General features: G+C 41.5%; 1 protein-coding gene across 5 annotated transcripts in view; it reads right to left on the bottom strand.

The window, feature by feature from the left end:
- The window catches only part of tfb1m (transcription factor B1, mitochondrial), a 35744-nt gene extending 22268 nt beyond the window's left edge, over nt 1-13476 (bottom strand). For 4 of the 5 annotated variants that reach the window (XM_055005965.1, XM_023271914.3, XM_055005966.1 and 1 more), the window contains exons 1-6: nt 13431-13476; nt 10728-10874; nt 10050-10201; nt 9732-9840; nt 9486-9637; nt 8917-9036 (exon numbers count right to left, since the gene is read on the bottom strand). In XM_055005965.1, the coding sequence (XP_054861940.1) occupies nt 8917-9036; nt 9486-9637; nt 9732-9840; nt 10050-10201; nt 10728-10860 (666 nt within the window). In that variant the 5' untranslated portion in view covers nt 10861-10874; nt 13431-13476. The remainder of the gene's footprint in view (nt 1-8916; nt 9037-9485; nt 9638-9731; nt 9841-10049; nt 10202-10727; nt 10875-13430) is intronic. The other variant, XM_035948880.2, reaches the window with a different exon arrangement.
- Nucleotides 13477-13680: the final 204 nt, after the last annotated feature.

Here is a 13680-nt window from a genome sequence, read left to right as displayed (position 1 = left end):
CTTATTCCTTAGTGGGATGATAGCATAATGAAACAATAACAAGACCCCCGGGAGTGTCAGGGAAGTTATCTGAGTTGGCTGGTTTATCAGACACATGGTAATGAGTTTACTGACAACATGTAAACTAGCTGCTGCTGATATGTAGTAACCCTGGCTTAGAAAAGAATGACCATTTAGAAGTAATTAATGATGACCATGAAATAATAACATAATAAAAGATAACACCTACAATAAAATGACGCATGCGACACACATTCGCATCATGGTCTGACTAAACTGCTGCAATTTTATCACTTAATACTAGACCAGTGAATTAGCATATATAGAATAACAGTAGATCTATTAGCTGTGAACATGCTGGTTGATAAGTGTCAAAAAACTGCAGAACAGGAATGACAACAATGTCTATGGTAATTTAGAATAATCCATTCTTGGCTATACCCGCTTTATTCTGTAGAATGTGGTAGAATGAGTGTTTTCCACCTGGAGGAGAAGCATTGTACACCCTGGACTAACACAAGGAGACAGACCGCCATGCACGCTCACGCACAGCCAATTTAGACCGACCAATTAACCTCCACGCACGCCTTTGGACTGTGGGAGGAAGCAATAGCACCTGGAGAAAACCCACGTAGCCACAGGAAGAACATGCAAACTCCACACAAAAATATCCCCCCTGATCAGCAGGTTTTAACCCAGAACAACTAACCACCCTCATGTAGAAGTTGTTCCACTAAACAGTCTGTCCTCCAACAAAGACCGCTGACCAGTAGAGGTGAAATGATTGGCTCATTAATGGATTAGCTGATTGGTAGAAAGACGACGGCAAAGGGGTCAACTAATTATCCGCCTGGCCGATTATCAGATTCCATAGTCAACGTTTTTCACTATCGTTATTTTTTTTTGCCCGATTCTAGATGAATTAATTTAAAAATGCACTTTTTTGGCTCTGATGCCCTCTCCATCTGTAGTCATCACTCTGTGGTCTCAGTGATGTCCCACCTACAGCTCTTTACATGTCGCTTGTCATAACCCATCAACACTGAAGCATTACTGTTGGAAATTACTCTTTTATCTAAACAGATGAAAAACATAAATGACCACATGCATATCAACCATGGTTTGTGTTGGAGTTTTTTCTAAATTTTGACACAGACATTTTAATTTAAACTGCAAATGTGTATCTTTTCCATATATCCTTTATCAGTTCCTTAATTTCTAATAATTGATGTTGGTATCGGCTTTGAAAAAATAACCACTCAACAGTTGCATCAGCTATTTTGGTAACTGTTTTATTAAGCAAATATGCCAAATAGTCACTTTTCCTAGCTAATTATCTTTTGCAATTTGTTACTTTTATTTGTCTTTATTAGTTTGTCTTGGTAATAAATACAATATTTTTTAGTTTGGGTGAAAAAAAGCAAACTTTTTACAGAACAAAAGATTATTCAGGTTTAAAAAAGCCAGATAAATTGATACAAAAATAAAAACTATGACCGACATTTGTGTAAATGTTTTATGCTCTCATCCAGTCAGACTAAACACATTAACATGACATGATGACAATATCAACAGCCAAAGCAAGTGTTGAAATAGACATCTTATCCTGGCAATATTTTTTATTAAACTGTTTTATTATTTGCTTCCAAAATTTCCTGAAATACACAACAGAAAATGCAGCATGTTGAAAGCAAGGCATAAAAACTTAAACCACAATTCCTGCTCTGAATTATCAAAGTGTGCAAAACTTGCTGCACAAAACTGTCTTTCGCCTAAAGCAGAGCTCGTTTCAAATCAGAATGCTGCACAGTATGTTCTCCGGCTTTAATATCTGTGTCATATAGCCTATAGACTTCAGACGGAGCGCTTATTAAATTAGCTGGAATCTGGGCTCTCATTACAGCTGATTGGAGCCTCGTCGACACGGAGTGAGTGAGAATATGCTTTCCTGAAACAAACATGGATTATTAAAGGCTCCCTCTCTTTCTCTCACTCCTCTTGGTTATGCAACAAGAGTGCAGATCAAATAACTATTCCTCTCGTGGGGAAACGCTAATAAGATCTGTTCCTCTGTGTATTTAACCCACATTTTCCATCAAAGGCTCGCACCCTGAGTTGCCGCTATGACAGATCTGGAATCTTTAGATGAGGGGAGGTGAGCGCTTGTCAGTTCCAGGCAGGGGTTAATCATGCGTCAGCCTTTTCTTTGAACTTCTCCGCCACGTCAAATTCGCACACTTAATTTACTGACCTTCCTGCCCAACAAAAACCTCTCCAAAGATCACAAAAAAAAAAGAGGAGAAACGTAGAAGACAGCAAGGCGATGACGGCACACAAGGGAGTTGATGCACTCCACCAGTCATGCTGGCTAGACACACAGATTGAGACAGATATGAGAGCATGTTAAGGAAATGTCACGCCATCGCTCAGCAAAACTCCATTAGCCATCACCACATTGCTCAAAACACAGCGAGTGTCCCAATTGCTCCAGTATGTCACCATGCTTAATGTGCGGCTCTTTGTTTCGGACGGCCGTTATGCTCATGGAGGTTCATGCTGGAGATATAAAGCAGTCATCAACATGGAGGGAGAACGACCTTCCTTTGTTGGAGCTGCTCTCCTCTGGTCCCAGCGCCCGTGTGAGGCTGGGGAATAATAGCAACGACCTTGGCTGCGCCGTAAACTGCTGAGAAAGGCAGTAAAAGCTACGGAGATGACAAAAGGGAGCGCTTGTAGGAAAACAATACACTCTGACAGTTCAAAGGAGGCCCTTTAATATTTCAGCTTCGAGCAGGAGGTGGGACGTGTGGCAGGGAGGATCTGGTAAAGCTGAAGGTGAGGGAGGCTAAATGCTCAGAGGGCTGTGGATATATCACTCACTCTGCAATCTCTAATTATTTTGATTAAAAGTATTGTATTACAGAAGACTGGGAAAGATGAATGAGAGCACAGAAACACAATAACAAGCTAAGACAGAGATGTCCCCAGAAACTGTCTGTTAAACTAGTTAATAACCAACAATTAATTAAACATACTTTTTTACTTGGACCTGTAAAAACCTGATTAAAGCACCCACATACACCCTCAATCCCTCTAAAAAGCCTGGAATTAAGTCGTGAAATCAAAGGGTGTGAAGTTTAAATTGGAGTGCTCAAATAACCCTTCAACCTAATGGCTTATAGATTGATGCCTTCTATTGTTGGGAGGCTTTTTTTGTTTTTTTAACCAGCCTCATTTGTTATAAGTGCATTGTAATACCGCTTTACCCATTTTTAGTCAAACTTTCTTTACTTGGAATATTGCCAGAATTTTAGAATTATTTCTCAAAATACCTGCATAACCCGCCTGCCCCCCTCCGCATGTTCACTGACTAAACAGAGCTGAATTTGCTAAACTCTGAGCGCTGACTCTGAGCGAACCCGGCACAGTTCCTTGTTAGGAGGAGCAATAGATCTCTAGAGATGTTCATAAGCCAACTCTGCCAACCTCGGCATTTTGTTTAAGCAGAGAGGAGGAGGAGGAGAGTATTTATAGCTTTTCTTTACCTTGGCTGTGTGATGTATTGAGACCAAGACTTCGGGCGTTTTCCGCCGTGCCACGAGTCATTGAAATAACTTTCCCCGATACTCTTGATACCACGTTTGACCCCGTTTATGGGATAGGAATAGGCCCGAGATAAATTGTGTTGGTGTAGAATGTGTGGCGGGAGGTGAGAAAGCAGCACAGCCCCTCGGAGTAGATTCTCACTCTTACTGTTGAGGCGAGAGCTGGGCCAGATCAGGTCACAGAAAAGTTATCCATCATCGTGCCTGCCGCCACCATAGACTGAGGTGGGTCACATTCAACGCTCGTCTGGGTTCGCACAGTATAACTATTTTGATACATGAAGCACCAGCTGGAACCTTAGCTGGAGAGAAAACCAAAAAGACATAAAAAATCTCCTTCTAAAAATACAACTTTAGATCTGCAGGGTTTCTGCTGCCTAACTCTCCCAAACAACTGCCAGCTATAATCGATGTTCAATGCAGCATTAACAAATTTAATTTAGGCTCTGCTCATCTGGCCTGTGCTCTTGGTAGACGATTGCGTACAAGGCGAACATCTGTAGGGCTCTCCTCTTGTGAGGCCCGATGCAGCCATTACTCAGAGTGGGCTGACGACCGGCCCAGACAACCATCTGCTGGAGGTACGCCTCACTCTCCTTTCAGATCGATCTCTGTCATGAATCTGTCTTGTGGAGCTCTGTATTGGTGTGGAGGAGGCTTTGCTGTTGCAGCCTTTGTTTCCATACATACAGCTAGGGTTGCGAGATAATGGAGAGAATAAATAATCACAATTATTTTGAACAATATTGAGATCATGATTATTTATTGCGATTATTCATTGATTTAGGGACAAAATATTTCTATTGTGCTTTTAAATTTAAGTAAACAGAGCAGTACAGGCTTGCTAATGTACAAATCTTGGCATTAAAATAAGACTTAAAATAAGATTATTCTTAGTCTCCTGGAGGCAAAATATAAATAAAATTGCACCTGAATGCCTCACTTACTAAACATCTGCTTGTCAACAGACACCATAATTACTCCGCAAAGAAATGCACCGGAGTCATGTGACAGTCGGCGTACGTTTGTCTGTCTGTTTTTCTGTGCGCAACATCACTCAAAAACAGAATAATGGATTTGGATGAAATTTTCAGGGAAGGTCAGAAATGACACAAGGACCAATTGATTAGATTTTGGCTGCGATACAGCTTATAGTCTGGATCCACAGATTTCTGTATCATTGCGAGATAGCAGCACGGCCTCACTGTAACTATGACAACAAGCGAACGCTATGTCTGCTACCTGCTGACTATCACATGATTGTGATCCTACTACAAATCCATCGCTGTGGACTTATCGAGACTTATCCGTCAGAAATCATACAATGACTGACCAGCCTTGGCGGAGTACTGCACTGTCTGAGTGCTTTTCTTGTTTACTAATGTTCCCTAAATGCCTCACAAGCAGGCTAACGTGGTTGCTGTGCACAGAGAAGTCTTTAGTCTCCACTCAGTTACTACAGCATACAGAATTCGGATGTGGTATGCAACCAAAAATGACTTTGAGACGGGTGAAATAAGGCGTTCTAAGTAAGCTTTACCCAAGCTGAACCCAAGTAGTTTTATCTACATGAGCAGAGCTTTCTATTAGCATTGAGTCAATCATGTTCTTTTAACTGTGAGAAACCAAAATCATGATTCAGATTTAATTAACACTCAAGCCCCATCTTCTCTTGCTTTTATTCTTTCATGTCATTGTAGATTTCACCCACACTAATTTTTCTATCCAGTTTTTATTATTTTTGCTGTCCTCACCCACCTTTTTATTACCCCATTTTCCCTTATTCCCATTTCCTTTAGGTCATTTTTTACTATTTCCCTCATTTCTATCTAGCATTTCCATCTCCTATTACCCCCTCTTCTCAGTGCCTCAATTTCTTCCTCACCTTTTTTTTAATGAATACCACAATTGTTAGCGCAATGGAGTCCTCAAGGAGCTCTTCAGAGGAGACTGCAGGTTGCATGTGATGAAGCATCTGTTGCGCGACTTATAGACCTGTCCATGATGGACGGAAGTTGATTTTAATCACATTCTTCCTCAATGCAGAGCGGAGAGGAGGCAGGGAAAGACAGATGAGTAAGTCAACACACACTCTTCACTCTTCCCAAATCAGCTCTTTTCTATGTGAAGAGGCTGTGAAGCTGAATCTGGATGTTCATATTGAAGATGCAGATGCTTGATGCCAGCGTGCACTCAAAAGCTCCTTGACCCCTGACCAGAATATAAATTTGAAATGTGTATGATGACTAGAGCAACAGCAGAAAAACAGCGCTTCTTCTCAGTTTAGATCTTTCAGATATTTGTATGACTGTGGATGACAGCAGCAATTTAAAGATGGCTCAGTTTGTCCATCTATGTGAGAATTAACAGCAGCAGAGTGACTAATAAGCTAAAGGAGGCAGGTGTGATCTGCAACAGGACAGACCTAGGGCAGTCTGAGCCTGGGGGAACACCATCAAAGCAGCCAATCGCCGCTCTCAGAAACCCTCAAGGACAATCTCAGTCACTCAATGTGACACAAGAGAGGAGCAGAGCAGTCCGGGGGCGAGGGGGATAAGACTGACAAATTAAACAGCAAGGATAAGAGCCTATCTGCCTGCCTCACATCAATATGGGCTCCCACAGCTGCTGATGTAAAATGGATTCAACATTTCCCTTCTCATTATCCCATTAGCTCGCATTGGCCAGCTCCAATAGGTTCAAATCAACCAGCCAATCAACCTGCACTTCCCCTTCCCCCCCAGCTTTGAACTGATGCTATTTTCTCATCACTGTGATTTGGAAAGGTTCAGTAATTTTCCTGCTTTTTCAGTGGCTCATGGTGACTTGTTGTTTGTTTGATTACAAAGAATAAAACAGCTTCAGATGTTTTCCAGGCTCTGCTAATTGCCCTAGGCGTAGTGTAGCACCTGCTGCTCTGCATTTTGTTTGCTGCCCACTAGAAAGGTTTCCATTGGTGACAGCATTTGGAGGACATCTGAAACTACAGGCCAGCCAAGTGTTGTCTTTTAGGGAGAAAAAAATGCTCAGAAATGAATGAAAAGCGTTTATCAATATATGATTAAGGATAGGGATAATCAATTTGCACAAAAAACAGAGAGCCTCAGGTTCAGATGTGACAATGACATTCAAAGAACAGACAAAAAGAAAGCCCAGTTCTGCTTCAATTTAAACAAATCCCTCTTCATTAACACAATTAGTGATCCCAGCGCTTCGGTGGGAACAAGATAAAACCAACAATTAGGCTACTGAGCTGATTTACTGGCTACAGGTAGAAAGCACAGTGTCTCTCTCACACACTCTTAAAAGCCACACAAATTGCAGCAACCTAGAGACAGTAACAGAGAGTAAGAGAGGAATATAGAGGGAAAAACCTTTGACATTTGGCAGCGTTACAGCCCCATTATAATTAACTTCTGCCAACAAAGGGGGATATTTAGCCATCATCATTTTTATAAGTTGCCTCTGCTTTTTAACCAGAGCACTGCAGTAACAACACCCAGGACAGTATCCATTAGAACTCATGCATATATATATTATGACAAAATTGTTATTGCAATATTTTTATATGTTTTCCTACAATATATGTTACTTTTATAGATGAACCTTTAGTTGAGCTAGAAATCTATATTCCTGTGTCACAACCTCAATCAGTCCCCCTCCTAGCAGCCTTTGATGCTGTCCCATAAATCATGAAGGGCATATTTATTGTTCATGCAATTCTGCGTAATTACTCTGGTGTGCACCAGTAAATAAAGCGGAGCCATAGAGCTTTTTATGAATTATACTGCATGACACACTAGAAAACGGGCCTTGCACAACACAGACGCTCTGATAGCATTAATATACTCTGTGCTCTCTGATCTTTATAGGACACCAGCAGCAGGAGGCCTGCTCATCAAACAGCCATCATCTCTCCTAATGATATCAATTCGACCAAGTGCCCATTAAAACATTTAGTGGGGATAGATGGCCTGTGTGGGCATGTGGGAGGCGCATATTCATCTGCAGTGCATGCACGCATGTGTGACGGCAAGCACTCTATGTTCACATTTATATACACCAAAAGCATGTCAACATATCCAGCATAGACAAGCATGCTAAAACCGGTTAAGCTCTACTCTGACATACACACAAAAATAGGATGCTCTAGAGAAAACAAATGCACAGAAAGGCAGCTGAGTGCGATGAAATAATCATTGGGAGACATTTCTTCTGAGAGAATGAACAATCAGCACTGGTCCCATTCACTCTGCTGCATTTTATTCCACACAGGAGATTAAACATTTACCAACAGCGGATCTCCTAAAGAGCCACGGCATCTTCATGGGACCAACAGTCCGGCTCTGATATCCACCTAACACCTATCCTTTAATTCAAGAAAGGAAAAACATGTTTTCATTTGTTCAAACATCTAAGAGAGCTTCTGAGTCTTTCAAAAGACTTCAAAATACATCTCAGTAGAGCTGTCTATTAGCCACCACTGACATTTAAAATTTTGCAGGCGTGCTTTTTTGTGTGCACCCTAGTCCAACAATAAATCCTCAAACCAAAGATGAAAAACGTTGCGTTCTCATGTTACATAAGAGTGAACGTCTTTCTTTCGCCACCAATACACACAAATGCGCTGAAAGACGCAGACAGAGAAATTGGGCCTAAAAAAGAACAAGGCCCTCATTACAAGGCACAGTGTGATCGTGCCACATCTCAAATACCCACCAGGCATCATTACAACCTAGAAAGGGTCCGAAGACAGAAGAGAGACAACACTGATTCAACACAGTCTTAATGAAGCCTTAAAGCAAGAAGAGTGAGGGAGGGATGAGTGATGGAGACGTGATGAGGGAATGTGACGGGAGCATGGGACCAGACGAAGAGCAAGAGATGTGAGAAGTCCCACTGTTACTTTAAAGTAAAAATCTGCAATCTGCCACAAAATGTAAGCCTGAAATTACATTAAACTTTCTTAACAGTTCACTAAATGTAAATGTGAGATAGCTGAAATTTTATTACAGCATCTCACTGAGAATGCACCTTCAGAACATACCTTTATCCAATGAACTGTGACAGTGAGCACAAATCTCAGTGGTGTAACACCTACAGACAGATCTAAAACAGTTCATCACAAGTTGAACTCGAGCCTAGTCAGATTACCTGGTAAATAAACTGGACCAGGAACAAAGTAGGAAGCTTCTGTTTTTGCCAAACACCCACCCGACACATATCAATTCCTGCACCAAAATAGCTCTGTTTAAAACTCCAGCACCCTCCTGGATTGAAACACTGGAAGTCAAACATTGGTAAGTCCTACCTCTGGTTTGGGAACGAAGGCCCGTCCAGGGATGGTGAAGCAGTTGTGGACAGTGCAGAGATACTGAGCCATGATGGAAAGACGACTCCTCTGTTTGCTGCCTGTGCTGGCTGTCAATCTCTGCATGGAGAGGACAGCAACTAAAAATTTGTGGTGCAAGCTCAGCAAGCTCAGTTTAATTGCTGAGGTCATAAAATGTTGCTTTTAGTAGTAACCAAAAATATGTGGTACACAGTTGAGCACACACATGAGCATTTAGATGCATTCTAGCAATGATTTTATGCATCATCAATAGAACAAAATGAAGCAAACATCAATAAATGCTGCTCTGGCCTCAATCATTAAATAAAAAAACACCCCAGATTTATTTATTTTAGTTGCAAAATCTGATTAATTATGGATCGAGAAGTTAATATTTAATCATATTACTAAAATTAGAAAATTATTTCTCCAAATTTTCATAAAGTACAGTGGTCAATACATAGCAGTTTTAACTTCATTTCAGTAGGGTTTTTTTTCCTTTCATTTTTTGGGGGTATCAAGACAAAACGGCAACAGTGCTCACCCACCTCGGCCACCTCTTTCTGAAAAGTGAGGGTGAGTTGAGTGCGTCCGAAGACAAAGGGCCCCGTTCTGTCAGCTATGTTATTCAGCCACTTGATGATGAGGGGGGTAGCGACGTTAAATGGCAGATTCCCTATGATGTGAAGGTTTGGCGGGACTGCGAAGCCACACACACATTCACACACATTATAGTCAGATGTATTCACTTCGCTGCGACTGCTGGAACGGCTTATGGACATTCATCCTCTCACCTTCCTCCCACTTCTTTGAGATATTTGCTGGGAATCCTCGATCCATCCTGTAAGTGAGTATGTCACCGTGGACAATCCTCACCCGGCCCGGTGCCGCCTCAGACAACAGCTGTGGAGATGACATTTAATATCATTAAAAATTTAAAATGCATCCTCAGACGCTACAGTCATCAGTCACTGAGGATGCGGCGGCTGACACCAGATTAAGTGGGTTCATGCACCTGCAAGGTGAAGGTGTTTGAGCTGCTTCTGCTGAACGACCTAATGACCTTGATAATATTTCACATTAGCTAGTCAGTATGTGGCTGGTCGATTTACCTTAAGCCCAGGGATGAAGCGCGTATCTTTCTCCACAAGTAGCAGATCCGCTGCCCCAGCATTGAGGATGGAGCGGGTGAGGCCTCCTGGACCAGGTCCCACCTCACACACATGAGCACCCTTCAACCTACCTGCCTGACGCACTATTTTGTCTGAAAACACAGAGACCACAGCATCAATAATAATTTAGCATAAAAATGTTGCATGCACTCTGTAATCAACATACCAGTCTAACTCATGCGACATATAAATTACAACATACTCTCCAGTGAAACATCTTCATTAGAGTCTAAACTGAGATTAATAGTGTGTGATGTTGCAATAGCTGCATGCCTCTGTGTGATGAGGATAAGATGCATTAATCTAACAGTCACCTTGTCCAAGGACAAGAGAGCAGATCAGACCTGCACTGCATCACTGATAATTATATTAAGGCTCCAGCTCTCAAAGGGCTGCGAACAATTGAGGTGGTCCATTCACATTAGCCGGAGATCTACTTAACTTCAGCCACGCAAAGAAGCCTGTCGGTTTCGATGCCTTGAAACAAGGCCAACGTTGAGCTGTGCAATCAAGTGCACAGACAAAACACAACACTGTGCCCTGGTTGCAGACTCAAAAACAAAAATCAGGAGCTAGCAGATGGAGCAAAAGGAAGAATGAGGCATGAAGAAGACAAACCTGTAAGCCTCAGGTCCAGTAGAAAGTTCTGGGACAATTGTTTCTCAGCTCGCAGGTTGTACAGCTTTATCAGCTCACCTACAGTCGGCAATGGAGGCAGGCGGACATTTGCCAGTTTCCCTGAGCCAGCCATAGTTCAGGTGAACACTGTGAAAAACAAACACACACACACAACAGATAAAGAAACTGACAAAAATATAAATGTAGCATGTGATATTTTGTTAAATTCTATTCATTCATTTTAACATGGGGAAACACACTTCCTGGCCAAAAAAAAAAACTCACCACCTGGATTTAACTAAGTAAAAAAAATCTTCCATTGGATAATTACTGCAGTGATGAATATGTTTCAGCCGCAACAACTTATTTAAAACTAGCTGATGCAGTGAGGAGCTTCTCATTTCTTAAACAACCATGTCGAAAGACATATCCTGTGGTCATGGAAAGGATGTTCATCTGTCTCAGAAGAATTATTGGCCCGCATCAAGCAAAGACAACAACTAAGCAGATTTCTGAAACTACTAAAATCAGGTTAAGAACCATCCAACAGGTCACAACGCATTATTAAAACCTGGAAAGATAGTGGTGAATCATCATCTTCCATGAACAAATGTGGTCGGTCATGTGGTCTGATGAGTCCAGATTTACCCTGTTCCAAAGTGATGGGCGCATCACAGTAAGAAGAGAGGCGGATGAAGTGATTCACTCATCATGTCTAGTGCCTACAAGCCTGTAGGGGTTTGGGTTATGATCTGGGGTTGGTCAGGTTCAGCAACATTATGTTCCCAAAGAATGAGGTCAGCTGACTACCTGAATATACTGAATGACCAGGTCTTTCTTTCTGTGGAGTTTTTCTTCCCTGATGGCAAGGGCATATTTCGAGATGACAATGCCAAGATTAATGGGGCTCACATTGTGAATGAGTGGTTCAGGGGGATTGAGGCATCATTTTCACACATGGATTGGCCTCCACAGAGTCCAGACCTCAGCCCCACTGAGAATGTTTGGGATGTGCTGGAGAAGACTTTGTGCAGAGGTCAAACTCTCCCATCATCAATATAAGATCTTGGTGAAAAATTAATGCAACTCTGGACAGAAATAAATTCTGTGACATTACAGAAGCTTACCAAAATGATGCCACAGCGAATGAGTACCATACTGAGAGCTAAAGGCAGTCCAACAAAATATTACAGTGTGACTTTTTTTTTGACGGAGCAGTGTAAATTGTTGCTTCAGCAAACAGCATCTCTGCAGAACGGACGTAACGAAACAACCAAGTAAACACTATAATGGAAATGATAGTGGACAGATGCAGAGTGGGGTCATTGAGCAGAAATCATACATTAGTAAGTTACACATCTGCGACACACAGAGTTAATGAGGTTAGTGATGCTGCTTGTGGAATGTTGTCCTGCTCTTCCTGAAAGACTTGGCAAAATTGTCAGACAATTTATGTGCCAGGATCACATCCATGCAGACCATCATGCGGCAAATTATCTGTTGTACCATACTGTCTGAAATGATTTCTGAAATGACAACTTGTGGACATTAAAGTGTCTGGCTACAATCCTAACTGACATACCCGCACCCAGCAGACAACAGTGCATTCTCGTCTTTCTCTTGCCATCTGTAGCATTAAATCATTTGCATAAAGCTGCATTTGAGGTGAACTTTTAAAGTCACTGGTCAAAAAAATGTTACACGACCTGATCTTTGCCATTGTCAAGTTTCACCAGACTAAGATGTGGATTAACTCAGTGGTTGAGCAGCTCGAACACTTTTTGTGCACAGTCAGATAAATGTAGAAATATAACCCTTTTCTATGCATAACAACAGAAAGTTTTTTCTATTTATACTTTTTCTGTAAGTCATATGTGAGGAATCAGCCTCAGGAGCGAAGTAATAACACCCTTTTAGTATTAGTACTGCTATTTTAGAATGTACTGATACAACTCTGAAAAGTGACAGAGGACTTAATTTTTCAATGTAATTTAGATAAAATTAAAATGTATGTTTTCCCACACATGAAACAGACAGTCCTTAATCCATTGATTGCCGTCTGTACAGGCAAAGTGCTATCAATTCCAATTGCTTCTACATCAGGTCACTGGATTGACTTTCAATGTCCAGCCTTAAGCTGTAGCTGGGTGCTGAAAAGCTGACTGTGTTAATGATGTATGTCTTACAATGTGATCTCGTGCTCCACCCAGTGGTATTGAATAGACAACTAAGTACACAAACATAAAGACACACAATCCAGAATTACTATTTTTACTTCAAGTTTTGAAAACATCCTAATGATTCTTTGTTTTTGACTTAGAGCTGTTTGCATCAACTATTCTAGTTTTCTGTTAACGACACTACAGCTTCATTTACACACTGCTGCACAGAAATAGCATTAACTGTCGATTACAGTAGCCTTAATTAGTCAGTCAAGGTGGCCGTGAAGCTTCTACAAATAAGAATAACCAGGTGTAAAGTGACAGCAACAGCTGACTTAGCTGTGACATTCTAACACAGTCGTTAGCATTTGCAGCTAATGTTAGCCTCTTAGTCCGAAAACAGTCAACACAACCCGCAGGAAGGCTGCGAGCTTACACGAAACACTTCATATTTGTTCTAAAAACCGAGATAAGGCTGACAATGAACCACAAACACATTTCAACAAGCTCAGAAGACTGAAAATACACAAGAGTTACCCACGTTTCTCACCGGTGCTGTCTTCCTCCCTTGTATTTCCCTGTTCGTCATCGTATGGAAGCCTGGGTATCCAATGAGATTACGAGAAAGCTGAATTCAACCAATCAAATTGAAGTAGGTGTGGCTTCGCTTTGCCCTTGAGAAGGCGCTTCTTGTTGATGTGATGCTGCTTTAGAGCCAGCAGATGGAGACATTACAGGCCTGTTACTGTACAAGTAAAGCAGCAAAACTACAAAGACATGTATTTGGTTGA

The sequence above is a fragment of the Amphiprion ocellaris genome, chromosome 20 (genome assembly GCF_022539595.1).
Source record: "Amphiprion ocellaris isolate individual 3 ecotype Okinawa chromosome 20, ASM2253959v1, whole genome shotgun sequence".
Lineage (NCBI taxonomy): Eukaryota > Metazoa > Chordata > Actinopteri > Pomacentridae > Amphiprion > Amphiprion ocellaris.
The sequence above is the reverse complement of the archived record's forward strand: the minus strand, read 5'-3'. Positions and strand labels throughout refer to the sequence as shown.